This window comes from Electrona antarctica (genome assembly GCF_951216825.1).
Source record: "Electrona antarctica genome assembly, chromosome: 2".
Lineage (NCBI taxonomy): Eukaryota > Metazoa > Chordata > Actinopteri > Myctophiformes > Myctophidae > Electrona > Electrona antarctica.
This window is the reverse complement of record NC_136807.1, coordinates 56681488-56700239: the sequence shown is the minus strand read 5'-3', so window position 1 is coordinate 56700239 and position 18752 is coordinate 56681488. Positions and strand designations below refer to the sequence as shown.

At 43.4% G+C, this 18752-nt stretch overlaps 1 protein-coding gene across 6 annotated transcripts in view; it reads right to left on the bottom strand.

The window, feature by feature from the left end:
- tasorb (transcription activation suppressor b) overlaps nucleotides 1–11949 on the bottom strand; it is a 94906-nt gene extending 82957 nt beyond the window's left edge. For all 6 annotated transcript variants that reach the window (XM_079519300.1, XM_079519301.1, XM_079519302.1 and 3 more), the window contains exon 1: nucleotides 11310–11949. In XM_079519300.1, the coding sequence (XP_079375426.1) occupies nucleotides 11310–11769 (460 nt within the window). In that variant the 5' untranslated portion in view covers nucleotides 11770–11949. The remainder of the gene's footprint in view (nucleotides 1–11309) is intronic.
- Between the last annotated feature and the right edge of the window lie 6803 nt (nucleotides 11950–18752).

Sequence of the window (18752 nt, the reverse complement as noted above, 5' to 3'; positions counted from 1 at the left end):
GGAGGGATGGGGGGGGGGTATTTTATGTTTTACAAATGTACAGTTGGAGGCCATCGATATTGTCCTTTCCTTTTTGCTGAGGTTTGAGTGATCTGCGCAAAAGGACAGTTAACCCATTTTGGGCGGGAACCCCTTTTGGTGTTTTAAACATTATGTTATAATTTAGCTATTGAAAAATAGCAGATCTACAAGCTCATAGCGCGCCACCGAGTGGCGCGCTACGAGCTTGTAGGTCTGCTATTTTTGAAAAATCGTGAAAATATTTATTTCAGAAAACTGGAGGATTTAGAAGGATTTTTTTTAAATTTTGAGGTCAGGCCTAAATGGGTCAAATGATAAGGGACAATATCGGTGGCACCCAACTGTATGCTTTGTGACGCATTGTAGGCTAGTAGACCAGCTATCTTCTATATGGTTTTGTTTTCCCCCCCAAAATAATTGTGATTAGACCGTGACGATTATGTAATACAAGTTGTGACAGGTCCATAGAGCGTCGCAGTCCCACCCCCTCGAGAGACCCGGGAAAATAATTCCCCGTTCATTTTCCTCATTACACTTTTCAAAAAAGTATTTATTTTTAAAGACGTTTACAGCCGTGGACAAAGCCAACTGGAGTTGTGACAAATCATGACAATAAACACAATGTTTTGGGCACATCAAATAATTAGAAAGAAGAAGGGGGAAAAAAGGCAGGATACAGCACTTTGTTTTTGTTTTTCTTCTCACAAAAAATGATTTGATCGGCCCAAAACATTGTGTTTCATCGTCAGGATTTTATCACAACTCGAGTTGGCTTAAACCCATTTTGGGCCGGAACCCCTTTCGGTGTTAGCATTATGTTATGCTTTAGCTATTGAAAAATAGCAGACCTACAAGCTCGTAGCGCGCCACTCGGTGGCGCGCTATGAGCTTGTAGATCTGCTATTTTTATTTTTGAAAAATCGAAGAACGACTGACATAGAAACATAGCTTTTTCAGAAAACTGTCATTTTCAAACAGACATTTTTAGAATCTGATCTCAAATGGGTTAAATAAATACTCTATTGGGTTGACATCGCACAGAGACATAAGCAGACATTCTTCATACAAGCTCACAACGTGCTGCGTTGTGCTTCATACAAGCTCACAACGTGCTGCGTTGTGAGCTTGTATAGTCGTAGAAAGGCAGGCTTTTGTTCTTCGGTGTACAACGAGGTATCTCTGGGGGTTCAAGTGGATGAAATCTCCATTCTGGACGGGAACCCCTTTTGGCGTTATACTTTAGCGATCGAAAAATAGCAGATCTACAAGCTCGTAGCGCGGCACTCGGTGCTTATAGATCGGTTTTGTTTTGTTTTATCGTGAAAATGTGTCGCAAATCTTTGAATATTTTGTTTCACAGCGAACGCTTTTAACTCAAATCTTTGCTTCTGAGGGGTTCCTGGAATAACGTATTTTCAGATGTGGGTCGGTGGTCAAGTACATGTGATTTGTGGGGTCCTTGACATGACATATTGAGCACCAACTGATATAGAAACATAGGTATTTCAGAGAACTGTCAGGATTTAGAAGCCGATAGTTGCACCACTAGATTTGAGAACATTATCCTTTGTGTTTCCACTAGGCTAGCAATAGACATGAGATCAACAGAAGGATGTCAATTCCCTTAACCCATTTAAACCTGAGGCCGATTCAAAAAAAAAAAGAAAAAACTACTTCTAAATCCTGACTGAAAAACCTATGTTTCTATGTCAGTGGTGCTCAACCCTTTTCATGTCAAGGAGGACCCCCGACATTATCTGTATTTGGCCGCGCAACCCCATCTGAAAATATGTTGTTCCAGGGACCCCCCCCCCCCCCCCCAGAAGCAAAGATATGAGTTAAAAACGCTGTGACACAATATATATTCAAAGATTTGTGCCATATTTTCACAATTTTTTAAAAATAGCAGAAGTGCCACGCTACGAGCTTGTAGATCTGCTATTTCTCAACAGCTAAAGTATAACATAATGCTTAAAAACACCAAAAGGGGTTCCCGCCCAGAATGGGATAATAAAAAAATCTAAATAAAAACACGTCCGTCAAGTCATGGGACGAACCTCTGAACCGATGAATATCTGAATGAATGGTTGCTCTTTTTCATAATCATTTATTTTTTTGGGGGAAAAGTAGCCCCAAGAAAGAGATGTATGTACTGTGTACTCTGCAATGTTATCCAAGGGGGAAATCCGAGGGGGGAAAAGAAAAAGAGATATTATTTGGTGGTCTGGACTCAATACATAACATTCACAGTATGTGAAGTGTTCTCAGTCGAACATAATATAACGCTTCATTACGACGCCATCAAGGCCAGCCAGAATACATTTTAGTCGAGTAAATCAACTGTAGATTTAGTCAACTAAAATCGTTCTAAAACTAACACTGAAACATTTCCGTTAACTAAAATGTGACCTAAAAGGGACACTTCACACTATTGGCAAAAACAATATATGTGTTAATGACGTTTAGAAGATTTAGAACACTTTCCTGGGGTCTTTGTGTGTGTAATATAATCATTTTAGAAATTTTAGATTTTAGCAGTGTCCATGATGTGTCCCAGTTTAACACTAAATGAAAATGTGTTCAAAAGACTGACTGTAATTTGTAATTTGCCGTCACAAATCGACACTAATGTCGCTGCTGCCTACAGACAGATGAGCTAAATATAGAAAACCTCATTTCAACCCAAAACGGATATGGAGTGACGTTACTCCTCCTACCTTGACGACTACATCATGATGTTATCCATGTTTCTTAAAATAATGATGATGTAAATGTGAAACAAAGTAGTAATGAATTCAAATTCTTATTTGGTTAGCCGTTGCACCTTGCCCTCGTCTCCTCTCGTCCTCTCCATTACATCGAGGGTTAGTACCAACAACATGGACATTGTAACAAGCTATCTCAGTCGCCGCAATACAAATCACAGACCGAGGCCTTTTTCTGCACATAATTATCCCATTTGGGCCCGACGTCGACATTTAAAAAAATGTCTTCTAAATCCCGACAGTTTTCTGAAATACCTATGTTTCTAAAAAAACATCCAAAAAGGTAGCACATCCAAAAATTAAACAAGCGGTGGACAAAGTACTCCCATTTCCATTTATTTATTGGCACACACAAAAAAAGGAACGCTTACGCGTTTGCGGCTATGCAGCCTTCATCAGAGCGTTTCGGCTGCATAGCCGAAACGCGTAAGCGTTCCTTTTTGGGTCTGGCACTCCACTGAAAACCATTGCTGACGCGCAACCTCTTTTTCTCATTTACCTATGTTTCTATGTCAGTGGTGCTCAATATTTACCTATGTTTCTATGTCAGTGGTGCTCAATATTTACCTATGTTTCTATGTCAGTGGTGCTCAATATTTACCTATGTTTCTATGTCAGTGGTGCTCAATATTTACCTATGTTTCTATGTCAGTGGTGCTCAATATTTACCTATGTTTCTATGTCAGTGGTGCTCAATATTTACCTATGTTTCTATGTCAGTGGTGCTCAATATTTCATGTCAAGGACCCCCAAAAACGTTCGCTCTGAAAGAATATATGCAAAAATTTGCACCACATTGTCATGATTTTTCAAAAATAGCAGACCTACAAGCTCGTAGCGCGGCACTCGGTGCCGCGCTACGAGCTTGTAGATCTGCTATTTTTCAATAGCTAAAGTGTAACACAATGCTTAAAACACCAAAAGGGGTTCCATGTCCACAATGGGTTATTTTGACCCAAGACACGGCGAAGATCAACACAACGATTGAGATTATAAATCATCTTTGTCCACCTAAAATCATCATCACTGGATTATCACTAAATCAGAGGTCATATCGCCATGCTGGCTTGTAGTGGACTTTTTTTGGTCAAAATTATGTTTTTGCTCTGACATGCATGCATAGAACTCTGAGTGTGCGCGAATGGAACCAAATGGACCCTTACAGGTCTGTAACTCTGAGAGTGCAAATGGAACCAAATGGACCCTTACAGGTCTGTAACTCTGAGTGTGCAAATGGAACCAAATGGACCCTTACAGGTCTGTAACTCTGAGAGTGCAAATGGAACCAAATGGACCCTTACAGGCCTGTAACTCTTGAGTGTGCAAATGGAACCAAATGGACCCTTACAGGTCTGTAACTCTGAGTGTGCAAATGGAACCAAATGGACCCTTACAGGTCTGTAACTCTGAGTGTGCAAATGGAACCAAATGGACCCTTACAGGTCTGTAACTCTGAGTGTGCAAATGGAACCAAATGGACCCTTACAGGTCTGTAACTCTTGAGTGTGCAAATGGAACCGAATGGACCCTTACCGGTCTGTAACTCTGAGTGTACAAATGGAACCAAATGGACCCTTACAGGTCTGTAACTCTGAGAGTGCAAATGGAACCAAATGGACCCTTACAGGCCTGTAACTCTGAGTGTACAAATGGAAACAAATATACTATCAGAGTTAAGGGGGGTCCTTACAAATAAAACAAATCTGAGAACCACTAGTAGGACTCCTAATGTGCCATACATAGTGTCGTAGTAAAAATAAGTGTCCGTATACATATTCTGAAGAAAGCCTGGAGACTGACATTCAGTAATTGGTTCTAATGATCAAATTAGGAACATTATAATGGTGTGTGAAAAAAGAAAAAAGCCTAGTCCTCTCCATGAACTGTGACATAATAGATGACCCCTGGGTCATAATGGTGCAGCGCTCTCTAGGACTGGTCAATCGATGACAGGTGAAGTCACACACGGCCAGGTCATATGGTATTTGAATCTTCCAAATGATTACGTTTAGCCCTGAGGACGATTCTTTAAAAAAAATGTCTTCTAAATCCTAAAGGTTTTCTGAAAAACCTATGTTTCTATGTCAGTGGTACTCAACCTTTTTCATGTCAAGGACTCCCAGAATTATCTGTATTTGGCCGCCCCATCTGAAAATATGTTGTTCCAGGGAACCCCCCCCCCCCCCCCCCCCCACCCCCAGAAGCAAAGATTTGAGAGTTAAAAAACGTTCACTCTGAAAGTATATATATATATATATATTCAAAGATTTGCGCCACATTTTCACGATTTTTCTAAAAGAGCAGACCTACAAGTTCATCGCTATGAGCTTGTAGATCTGCTATTTTTCAATAGCTAAATTACAACATAATGTTTAAAACAATAAAAGCGGTTCCCGCCCCAAAATGGGTTAAAGTTACTACACGTCGGCTCGACACACTCACTCTCAATCAGCCGGTAGAAAGTTCACATGACGCGGGGGGGTTGGGCTCAACACAGACCCAGCTAATAAACATCTGCCTGCCTATCTTTGCATATAAACAAATCACGTGACACGACGCCAAACAGCTTTACAAATTACAACCACTACACTACTACTACTACTGCTGCTGCTGCTGCTCATCCCAGTGGAGTGGAGTCCACTCACTGTCTCCAAATAAAATAAGTGCCGGCACGGTGCGGGCGGGCGGGCAGGCGGGCGGCTCGGCCGGGAACTGCAAAAGACTGGACATAATATGAGCACAGAAGACAACTAGAAAGATGCAATAAAAAGAGCATGATGAACATGTCTTTTTTTGTATATGTTCATCATGCTTTTTATTCTGTATGGATGTATTGCACTGGAGCTGTTTGACAAAACAAATGTCCTTCGGGATTAATAAAGTATCTATCTATCCATCTATCCTGCACAATTGCGAGTGTGTTTGCCCATCTCTATTCAGGCTAAGGCCCACCTGCCCCCTGGCAGCTAAATAAAACACTAAGGGTTGCCCACCTGCTCCTGGCAGCTAAATAAAACACTAAGGGTTGCCCACCTGCTCCTGGCAGCTAAATAAAACACTAAGGGTTGCCCACCTGCCCCTGGCAGCTAAATAAAACACTAAGGGTTGCCCACCTGCTCCTGGCAGCTAAATAAAACACTAAGGGTTGCCCACCTGCTCCTGGCAGCTAAATAAAACACTAAGGGTTGCCCACCGGCCCCCTGGCAGCTAAATAAAACACTAAGGGTTGCCCACCTGCCCCTGGCAGCTAAATAAAACACTAAGGGTTGCCCACCTGCCCCCTGGCAGCTAAATAAAACACTAAGGGTTGCCCACCTGCCCCCTGGCAGCTAAATAAAACACTAAGGGTTGCCCACCTGCCCCCTGGCAGCTAAATAAAACACTAAGGGTTGCCCACCTGCTCCTGGCAGCTAAATAAAACACTAAGGGTTGCCCACCTGCCCCTGGCAGCTAAATAAAACACTAAGGGTTGCCCACCTGCCCCCTGGCAGCTAAATAAAACACTAAGGGTTGGCCTGGGCCGTGGCTCAGCGGTCCAGGCACCTTGGCCGGTAGCCCGAGTCAGGCAGTGTGCAGGCAGGTTCGACTCCCGATCCCGACGGCCTTTACTGCATGTCACTCCCCCATTTCCTGTCAGCCTACTGTCTGTCCCTCTATAAAAAAATAAAGGGGCCCACCTGCCCCTGGCAGGTAAATAAAACAATAAGGCTTGCCCACCTGGCAGGTAAATAAAACTTCCGGGCAGGTGGAGTTTACATTCAGGTTGCCTGACTGGGCAAGTGCTCGTTTAGGAGGGGGACACAACCGTCTATAAACACAACAGCAGATATCTGTCTAAACAGCTGAACGTGGCCAGAGCGCTCCGTCTTCTGTTCTATGGAATGTAAAATAAGAGCACTGTTTATCTGGGCGAACATAGTCATATTCATAGCCATTTCAATATTTGGCATACAAATGGAGGTGACATTTTGTATCGCACAGCCCCACAAAGTAAAAAACAATACATATATAGTTAAATTGAACAGTAATTCGAAATAATATAGTTATTGCACGGTTTAAACGTTTTTTTTTGTTTTATTTTAACGTTTTCAATGATTTAAGCGCCGGAGTAGTGCAATAACAATAGTCTGCTTGCCTTATAAGGCAACCACACTAAATATCCTTAACCCATTCAGGCCTGACGTCGAAATTTAAAAAAGTTTTCTAAATCATGACAATTTTCGGAAAGATTTGAGGCACATTTTAACGATTTTTCAAAAATAGCAGACCTACAAGTTCATAGCGCGCCACTCGGTGGCGCGCTATGAGCTTGTAGATCTGCTATTTTTCAATAGCTAAATTATAACATAATGTATGTAACCACCAAAAGGGGTTCCCGCTCAAAATGGGTTAAAAGACATCTGCATGGGGTGTGGACGGTGGCAACGGTCAATGTTTTGGGGAGGGGTGCAGGGGGTTCACTCAAAGGGTCGTGGTACTTTGTGTAAAGACCATCCACACCACTGTGGGGTCACTTTGGGGTCCCCCAGCGAAATGAGCAACACTTAAGCCTCATTTCACATTTCAGCTATACGGAAATAACCAATGTGTGCAGCATACATCAAGCTCACAACCTGCGCCGTGAGCTTGTAGATCTGCTATTTATGAGCAGGGGAAAAAAACGATGTATTGAGTTACCATGGGGTCATCGCCGCGCCGGCTTGAGGTGGACATTTTTGTCAAAATATATATCGGTATATTTATTCTTTTGCCACGGACATACAAAACAACTGGATAATAATATTACCAGAAAAGAGCTAGCGCTGGATGACCATAACGGGTCTGTAACTGTCCGAGCGTGTACAACATGGAACCAAGTGGACGCGTAAAGGGGGTCCTTGCAAATAAAACATTTGAGAACCACCAGTACCACTAGTTGGACTCCTATACAGTGATGTCAATGTATTGGGTCACCGGGACCAAGGGGTGGTCTTTTAGGCGCGATTCATACTCCTATTTTAGAGCCGAATAAAAGTCGGTTCGGCTCTGTAGAGCCTACAATGTGACGTCATTTGAGGTTCTGGGGGGGGGGGGGGGGGGGGGGGTAGGTACCGTCCTAAAGTCGGCTCTTCGGTGCTACTGAAAATGTCTGATGAGCCAAAATCATTTCGGCACTACAGCGGTAAAATAGGAGTATGAATCGGCCCTTAGATGGGTCCCGGGACCCAGGGGCGGCCTTTTAGAGGACATTTCATGAGTCCTACTTCAACGACGTTAAGAGTACCGTACCGAGTACAGTATTGCATCCCAGGACCCCCAGCAGGGTCGACACGATGGCGTCCTTTCTCAATTGTGTGATAAGGACGCAGGATACAGGCTATTTGCAGCACTGACTCCTAATATGCCACAGTGTCGTAGTAAATACGTGTATAAGTGTCATACATATTGTGAAGAAAACCTTGGAGACTGACATTCAGTAATGGGGTCTTATGATGAAAATAAGAACATTATAATGGTGTGTAACTTTTTTTTTTAAAACGACACTAGGGGCTCCATTTTCGTCACCGCTAAACCCCTTATCCCTAAACTTCTTTGCCTTTTTTTACTATTTTGCAAAACATTTTTGAACAGTTAAAATGGCCAGTCTACAAGCTCACAACGTGTCAATGTAGATTCATGGCTAGTTGAACTACTCAAAAATGTTTTTCAAAATAGTAAAAAAAAAAGGCAAAGAAGTTTAGGGATAAGGGGTTTAGCGGTGACGAAAATGGAGCCCATTTATATGTCCGTGTACGGACACATTCATATTAACCGCCTGGACAAGACACATATTCTCTTCTCCCTGCGGACCACCACAAAACCTTTTCAAATGGTGGTCCACCACGGCCAAATAAAATATGTTATCACTTCTTCCGCCCGCCCCGGGGTCTTCGACTGATCTACACAGTGATAAACTAAAAGCATCACATAATTGTATGCATGTTCAGGGTCGTTGACTGATCCATTCTACGCACAGTAAAAAGCATCATTGTATCCATTTGTAACCTAAAAAAAAAGGTTACAAATGTTACGATCTTTCACTGTGTACGAGAAGCTTGTGGTGGTGGTGTATAACACTTTACGCCATAAGCATTATGATGATCTTATTTTGATCATAAGACCCAATTACTGAATGCCAAGTCTCCATGTTTTTCTTCAGAATATGTATGACACTGATTTTGATACGACACTATGTATGGCACATTTAGGAGTCCAACGAGTACTAGTGGTTCTCAAATGTTTTATTTGCAAGGAGCCATTCCATGCTAGAAGGCTTTCTTACCTTTCTTTGTAGTTGTTACGTCCCCACCAAAGAGGTCCAGGTGTTATTTGTTTTGCAAAAGCGCATTATTGGCCATTTCCCCTACCATAAGCCCGCAATGAATTGAATTGCATTGAATTGGGCATTGGGGTGTTGTGCTAATTCGCTCAAAAATATATATTTTTTTGTATATATATCCTCTCTTCATAATGTAAATAGTATCGCAAGCGGCACACTTTACTACTTATTTCGATGTAAATAAGCAAATTAGCACAAAAACCCAACCACCACTGAGGGCTTATATTAGGGGAAATAGCCAATAATGCACTTTTGCACAAAATAACACCTGGACCTCTTTGGTGGGGACGTAACAACTACAAATAACACCTGGACCTCTTTGGTGGGGACGTAACAACTACAAATAAAAGGTATAAGAAAGCCTTCTAGCATGGAATTCTCCTTTAACTCTGAGAGTGAACGTCCCAAATACAGAAAATATAACGGTCCCGAAAGGGGGCTATATAGGCACTAGCCAGACCTGGCCTTCCTTCACATCACATGCCTCTGTCCCTCTCTCTCTCTCTCTCTGGCACTTCCAAAAGTGGCAGGGAGGGCTGTACATGCAAGCTTCCGTGGCTGTCTGGGGGTCTCCGTGTACAGCAGGCAACAATGTGCTGCAGAACACCCCCCGTGCAGTGCACGTTCCTTCAATCCATCCATGTGTTGTTCAGGCCAGTCAGGGGCTAAAGACAACAGCCCAAGCCAGGCAAGGCACGCTAGCTAAGAAGAGTGCGTGTGTCAAAAGGATTATGTTACCAACCTAGTATTCATGCTAATATTAAGTAAACGTACGTGTGTGTTTGTGTGTGTGTGTATATATATATATAACACACACATACACACGCGCGCGCGCGCACACACATACATACACACACACACACACACACACACACACACACACACACAGCAACAGGGGCTGGCTAGCTAGGAAGAGAAAAAACTAGAAAAAGTGCCCTTCCGGGCACAGGTCTCCACCAGGAGGATAGGAGTGTGTGTGATGTTTGGCAAGGATGTTTAGGAGGATGTTTTTTTTTTTTTTTTGATGATTTGAGGCATTTTGTTCCAAAAATGTGTTTTGCAAAAATCAACCTGTTGGTGGCGCTATAACAGGCCAATGTGAAAAGGGTGGGATATATTCCTCAGCCTAGTAAGAAAAAGTGTGAAAGATTTCACGTAAATTGCATGCTGCGTTCATGATTTGAGGCTATTGTTCAAAACGGGGCAATCTTGCAAACTGTGAAAGCCAATTATAGCCAATTAGGATGGAATATGAAATATCGGACAGATCCAACTTGAGCACATGACCATAGAGATACTGTGTAACGATTTGTGAGATTTTTGGACAGAATCTGGAGGAGTAATAACAAAAAATGTGTTTTACAAAAGTCGGCCTCCTGGTGGCGCTATAAAAGGCAGATGCGGAAAATGCAGGTCAAAGGTTTGTCCTTGGCCTCTAGGGAGTGTGCATGCAACGTTTCACGCAGATCGGTGCAGTTGTAGGTCAAAAATGTGAAAAGCTGCCTCATGGTGGCGCTATAACTGGCCGTTCTGGAAAATGTGGGGCAGAGGTTCATCGTTGGCATCCAGGGAGTGTGTGTGCAAAGTTTGGCATCGGCCGGGTTAACGGTGCCGGAGATTAGCTGTACACAGACGGACGGAAGGACACACACACGGACGGACGGACACACACACGGACGGAGTGCAAAACATACTCTCTCCCCATGCCTTCGGCCTGGTGGAGACAAAGAAGGGGAAAAAAAAAAGGTGGGAGCTAACTTGGCTACATGCAGCATTATGAAAGGCAGGTCTGTCTTCAAAGTAAGCTAAAAGCCAAAAGTACAACAGCTATAGCCTTCGATTTAAGACTCTCCCATATGTATATTTGATCGTTTTTTTACATTTTAAAATGTCAAAATCGATCAAAAATGCATCTTTATCCAAGGCTAAAATGAAAGGCTGTGTGTTTATGTGTGTGTCTCGAAATAAGCTAAACCCAAAGTGTGGTGGCAGCAACAACTAGCCTTAGATTAACATGACTGTCTTGCGGTGTATATTTATTTGATCGACTTGGGGACATTCCCCACGTCAAAATCGATCAAAAAAGATACATCTTAATCTAAAGTCTAAAAAACAACAACAACAACAACCAAATCCACATTGTAAACCCCCCCAACCAAGCACACCTTTCCCCCCTTTAGTCTTCCTGGGGATCTGGAACGAGCTTCTCCGCGGCAGAGGGAGCTCCTCTCCCGGCGGCCTGCCGTGGCCGTGGCCGCTGCCCACCGCCGCCGGGCTCATGGAGCTCCGGCCCGGCGGGGGGACTGACTCTCTCTCCGCCGCCTGGTGGAGGCCCTGCTCCCGCTGGCCCGGGCCCTGGCCCTCCTTCCTCCGCCGGTCAGGGTCTCCTCCTTGCTCGGACATTAACGTGTCTTCCCCGCATCCTCCTCCTCCTCCTCCTCCTCCTCCACCACCGCTAGCCTGCTGCTGCTGGTCGCCATTTTGGTTGCTGCTGTTGCTGCTGGCCGCCGCGGCCCTGCTGCTGTCCGCCGCCTCGGTACCACCACCACACTCCTCCTCCTCCTCCTCCGCTGGCTCCCGGTGGCTCTTCTTCCCCTCGCCGCCGCCGCCGGGGTTCAGGGCCATGTTTCGGGGGAGAAGAACACACGACCACCACCCTTCGGGGCTTTATTAATATTGTTGTTTCTTTGCTCCTGTCTAAAGAGAGTCTTATTATTATTGAGGTGCCGCTGCTAGGCTAGCTGTGCTGTGCTCCACACACACTGTACTGTTGCTGCTAATAGAGCTCGAGCTCCTCACCCAACCTCCGCCATTGTGAATAATGACGTAGAGACAGCCCGGGCGGACCGTTTTTTTTTTTTTTTTTTTTTTTCCCACCACCACCACTGCAAAACGCTGCCGTCACTCTCTGTTTACAGACAAGGATGGAAATCAGCGACACCTAGTGGTGGTTATTGGGTATTGTAACAGCCAGGTCAAGTTAGTGGACACTGGGCACCAATACCTTGGACGGATCTGGGCACCCTGATTGATTGATTCATTCATTCATTAATTCATTCATTCATTCATTCATTCATTCATTCATTCATTCTTTCTTTTTTGATTGATTGAAATATTTATTAACAGTACATTTCAAGCACAACTCAATACAAAGACTGTTAACTGTGAATGGACGACACCATAAAGCATTACACTTGTTTACAAGAGGGTCCACCTTGTTAAATTCATCAAAACATTTAGAGACGTACAAATAGACACTTCTATATAGCCAAGGAACAGAACAGGAATTCATCATAAAGGAGGTAAAAAGGGGAAAGAAACATACAGTGAGGGTAGAAAAGGGGTGGGTGGGTGGGTGGGTGGGGATTCATCCATTCATCCATCCATCCATCCATCCATCCATCCATCCATCCATTAATTCATTCATTCATCCATGCATTCGTTCATCCATCCATCCATTCATTCATCCATCCATTCATCCATCCATTCATTCATTCATCCATTCATTCATTCAATCATCCATCCATTCATTCATCCATTAATCCATATATCCATCCATCCATCCATCCATCCATCCATTCATTCATCCATTCATTCATTCATTCATTCATTCATTCATTCATTCATCCATCCATTCATGAATTAATTAATTTATTTATTCATACACTTAAGACCCTTTTTCTTAAAGGACCACTTCACCACTTTTCAACTTCTCTTCCTATAATTGGTCCTAACTAATGTTCATGATAAAATACCACCATTTTTTTCTACTCAGTCTGTGTCGCATAGGAAGGCTGTGGGCAGTTCAGAAACCCGTCCACCAGTGACATCATCAATGGTGAATCCAAGCTAATAGAAACGACAGGCTTTCTTTTCCTGAAAAGTTGCAATGCAAAAGTTGAAGCCAATAAAAATCTAAATATATTTTAAAACAAATCTTGTTTAAAAAAAAATGATGATGTCACTGGTGGACGGGTGTCCGAACTGCCCAAAGCCCTCCTATGAGACACAGACTGAGTAGGAAAAAATGGTGGTGTTTTTATTAGTGAGGACCAATTATATGAAGAGATGTTGAAAAGTGGTGAAGTGGTCCTTTAAGTATTTTATTTTACACCAGTGTTGATTTCGTCGACTAAAACTATGACAAAAAATGTCCGTTGACTGCCTTTTTTCACTGACGAAAATTAAATGGAAACTAAAGGAAAACGAAGCTATGGTGACTAAAACTAGGACTAAATATATTGACAATTTCGTCAACAAATTTCGACTAAAATGTTAGGAAGGCACTATAGAGCATCGCAGTCCCGCCTCCTACCCTGGACCAGGAAATCAAACGAGTTGGCTTTGTCCGCGGCGTAACCGTCTTTAAATAAATACTTTAGTTAATGTCTATGGGAAAAATGCATTGGGTTTCATTTCCTGGTCCAGGGTAGGAGGCGGGACTGCGACGCTCTATAGTGGACAAGAGATCCAGTAGGCCTATAAGTCATTTTACACTGCATGCTGAAAATAGCCGATCTACAAGCTCACAACGCGCCGTGAGCTTGTAGATCGGCTATTTTCAGCAAGTGTAAAATCAGTCATTACGACGACTAAAATCTTATGATATTTAGTCGACTAAAACTACACTAACACTAAAACATGCCAGGTGACTGAAATGTGACTCAAACTGAATGAAAACTATTCAAGAGACTTTTATGACTAAAACTAAAATAGAAATTTGCTGTTTTACACTGAGGTGCCCAGATGTCCAAGGTGCCCACTTGACCTGTATTCGCCTGGTGGTGGTGGTGGTGTGGGACCGGTGTTGCCAGAGCTTTGCGACAGAAATAAGCGAACAGATCTATGAAAAGTGAAAACAAGCCCAAAATAAGTCACTCCACACTTAATGAGCAATTTTCATATTTATATTGCATTGTATTGTATTTACTATTCATCAGCTGAATAGTAAATGAAAATAGCAGGTCTACACGCTCACAACGCAATGTGATGCATTGTGACTTGTGAGCTTGTGGATCTCCTAATTTCCAAAAATCTGGCATTTGGGTCCGTAGCACAAAAGGTATCTTTTTCGTAGCACAAAAGGTATCTTTTTCTTCAGATAGGGGTCTGTGTCAGGGCCGTGCAGAGAGCACTAGGGGGGCAGGGGCTCAAACTCCAAAAAAGGGCACATGTGTGGGCGCGCGTAGCGCGCGCCGATTTTTGGGGGTGGTCTTTTTGTGGAGTCTGTCCCTTGTGCCATTTCATGTCATTGGACAGTAAAATAAGCAATATGTTCTCATTAGTCTGAAACTAAAACTGACTGATGGCAGATTAAAAGATACTTCATTATGATAGTGGCATTTATCATTACTTGTCAAATGTTCGTCTTGAAGGGCCAATGGCACTTATTGTGCAAGCCCTTATTAGTCTCCCACACAAGCCATTATTGGCCCCCCACACAAGCCCTTATTGGCCCCCCACACAAGCCCTTATTGTCCCCCCACACAAGCCCTTATTTTCCCCCCACACAAGCCCTTATTGCCCCCCCACACAAGCCCTTATTGGCCCCCCACACAAGCCCTTATTTGCCCCCCACATAAGCCCTTATTGTTCCCCCACACAAGCCCTTGTTTCCCCCAACACAAGCCCTTATTGGCCCCCCACAAGCCCTTATTGCCCCCCCACATAAGCCCTTATTGGCCCCCCACAAGCCCTTATTGCCCCCCCACATAAGCCCTTATTGGCCCCCCACAAGCCCTTATTGGCCCCCACATAAGCTCGTATTGGGCCCCCACAACACCCCCCCACACACACACACACACACACACACACACACACATCTCCTTATGTGGCAAAAAAGAAGAAAAAATGTTTTGCCCTTTCCCTCAAAAAAAATAAAAAAATAAACTTTTTTTTTATTTTTATTTTTTTTAGAAAGGGCAGGTGCTCAAGCCCCCCTAGCCCCCCCTCTGCACGTGCCTGGTCTGTGTGGACAAATAACCTACATGGGGGTCCTTGACATGAAAATGTTTGAAAACCGCTCGTTTATACAACAATTAGGAAACTCCCAAATAAGCAACTATACTTTAGAAACAAGCCCAAAAATAGCGCAGCCAATTGATATTTACAAGCAACTTCACAGCAAAGCAATTAAGTCCAAAGTAGCTTATATTAAGTGGACACTGTTTGGGAGTGTTTATTGTGCCAAATTGATCTGCGTAATGAGGCCTCATTCACACGTATTAAACACCAATCAAGCAAATGTTTGGTCGTTGTTTTGTTTTTTTGGGCCACCACAATGATTTTCCAATGGGAGTCACATGGTTTGACCAAACATTTTTGTTTGATCTGGGGGGAGGGGCAGTACACCACCAGCAATCAGCAATTCAACACAAATGTTTGATCAAACCATGTGAAAAAACGACCAAACATTTGCTTGATTGGTGTTTGATATGTGTGAATGAGGCCTCAGGCTGCGTACACACCTAAAGAACAAATGTTTGGTCCGTGTGCGATGCCTGATTGCTATTTGATTGCTGCTCCAATTCATTTTCAATGGGAGTCACGTCGTTTGATCGGACAAACCTGTCCGATGTGGGGGCGGAGGGCACAACAAACACATCGGACACCTTGTAGTCAAAACAGCCAACGAACAGGGTGGGACTTCAGATCGGACAGAAGGGTGGTTTTTAACCGCCAACTAATAGGAGAGAACTTCCGTTCTTGACAGCACTGGGTGGGGTTTAGGCTGTAGTCTTCTGAGTTACGTGACACAGACTATTATATCGCTTGTTTGTATGTCTTCTTTTGGCTACGGCCGTGCGTAACTTGGAGACTCCAAGCTGCGCACGTCTGTCTCCAGTGAGTGAGTCCAGTTCTATTCTATATACAGAAATACAGGACGATAGCCAAAATATCCGTCGGGCCTCGGCAGTTGTGAGGCTGCATTCATAATTAGTTCTAAAAGCATGTCTTTTTTACGGGGATCACTATTGATTTTAATAGTAGACGCATATATGTCTATGAGTAGCCTAGAGTAGAAATGTAATGGCAGCGTACGAGGTTCACATGCGCAAATATAACAGATATACAAGTTATCGACACGAATGGTACTTACGGTATGGTACACGATGTAAGCTTGTAGATCTGTTTATTTTAAGCATGCGCCACCGCCACCACGCAAAGTTATGACGCGCGCTCATGTGGGGGGAGAGACCCGATATATTTTATAGCTCTATGGGAGAGACGCAGACAGAGAAATATTTAAAATCATCCTGTCTCGCTCTAGCGCACGGCCGCACGCATAAAGAGCCAATGGAGCAAATGTTAAATAAGCTACACAGGTGGTCCTAAATGATTAATTGATTACATCACTATAGCAAAAGACGTGATATAGGTCAACTGCAGCGGAGCTGTTCTGACTTGAAGCTTAACTGACCAGCACGGCTTCAAGTTTAAACCATAAAATGACATGGAAATGCCCGTCGATTTGATGCGCAGAAATAACATAGGCCTATATCGAATGAGGTTAAGGTGCACACATGGAAGAAAAGTCCTTAAAAATTGTAGACAGTGATTTCCCGCACCCCCTCATGTTATTTTTCCCTCCGTCGTAAAATGACCTCTTTTCTTTTTTTCACTATTTGGTTCGCTTAACATGTCCACGTGTCATTTGTTTACATATTTGGTACACTTTACAAAGTCCAGTGTGAACACCAAACGGACCAAAATCAAAATGCAAATATTTGGTCCTTGGTCCTTGATCCGGACCTTCTAAGCGAACTTTAGGTGTGAAAAACGGCCTCGACAAACTAGCGCTAGCTGCTGCTGCAGTCAAGAAAACTACACTGAACATATGTGCATCTATTTCCGCGTGTCGTAGCACCGCCCAAATCGCGCAAAGCATTGTGGGACATGGAGGCATCAAATCATAAAAATGTAATCAGTGGTCGGTCGGACAGATCTGTGTGTCCGAAAGGTGTGTACGAAGCCTCAGGATCAGTGAATCAATCAATCAATCATGATGATGTGTGTGATTGATCAGTGATTGATTTTCTGGCAGTGGTGGGAGAAGTTCTCAGAGGCACCAACCAGCACAGAACGCATTTGAGGCTTCATTCACACGTATCAAACACCAATCAAGCAAATGTTTGGTCGTTTTTTTTGTTTTTTTGGGCCACCACAATACTTTTCCAATGGGAGTCACATGGTTTGATCAACATTTGTGTTGGATTGCTGATTGTTGGTGCTGTTCTGCCCCTCCCCCCTCATCAAACACAAATGTTTGATCAAACCATGTGACTCCCATTGGAAAAGCATTGTGGTGGCCCAAAAAAACGACCAAACATTTGCTTGATTGGTGTTTGAGGCCTGACAAAACACACAAAGTTCAAAGAAGGCCTCACTCAGACCTTTACTGCATTGCTGTATGCTTGTTGGATGAATGTTGTGTAGTGTCATGGCTGCCCCAATGCATTTCCAATGGGAGTCACATGGTTTGACACACCATTTGTGTTGTATGAGGGGGAGGGGCGCAGTCGAAACACAGCCGAAAGCCATACAACAGCTTGTAGTCCAAAATGTGGACTACAAACCATGTGACTTCCATTGGAAATGCATTGGGGCGGCCATGACACTACACAACATTCATCCAACAAGCATGCATCAATGTTTTAAAGGTCTGAGTGAGGCCGAAGGGATCAATGAAGACCTACTGGGAAGCTCCATGTGAACTAAAGACCCGCAATGATGGTAATCAGCTAGTGGTGGAAAAAGTACTCAATTGTTTTACTTAAGTTAGATTACCAATACTGCAATTTAGAACTACTTCGTTACAAGTAAAAGTACGGAATTGAAAATGTACTTGAGTAAAAGTACAGTAAGGCTATTTTCAAATGGCCGAAATGTATAGATTTTACTGTATGTTTTTGCTGTATGTTTAAAATCTCCAAAGTAACTAGTAGTAACTAAAGTTTTAAAATAATTGTAGTGGAGTAAAAGTACAAATTTTGGCTCTGAGGTGGGCCTCACTCACACCTTTCGATCTAGGGGGCGACTCACACCTTTAAAACATTGATGAATGCTCGCAATGGTTTGACACAACATTTGTGTTGTATGAGGGGGAGGGGGGCAGTCGAAACACAGCCGAAAGCCATACAACAGCTTGTAGTCCAAAATGTTGTATCAAACCATGTGACTTCCATTGGAAATGCATTGGGGCGGCCATGACACTTACATCTTGCTTACATCTAGCATGCATCAATGTTGTATGCTAGATCGAAAGGTGTGAGTGAGGCCTAAGGCCTCACTCAGACCTTTACTGCATTGCTGTATGCTTGTTGGATGAATGTTGTGTAGTGTCATGGCCGCCCCAATGCATTTCCAATGGAAGTCAGATGGTTTGTAGTCCACATTTTGGACTACAAGCTGTTGTATGGCTTTCGGCTGTGTTTCGACTGCGCCCCTCCCCCTCATACAACACAAATGTTGTGTCAAACCATGTGACTCCCATTGGAAATGCATTGGGGCAAGCTGTGTCACACCCTTTGTATACAACAAGCATACAGCAATCTGTTGCGACCGTGTGAGTGAGGCCTCACTCAGACCTTTAAAACATTTATGCATGC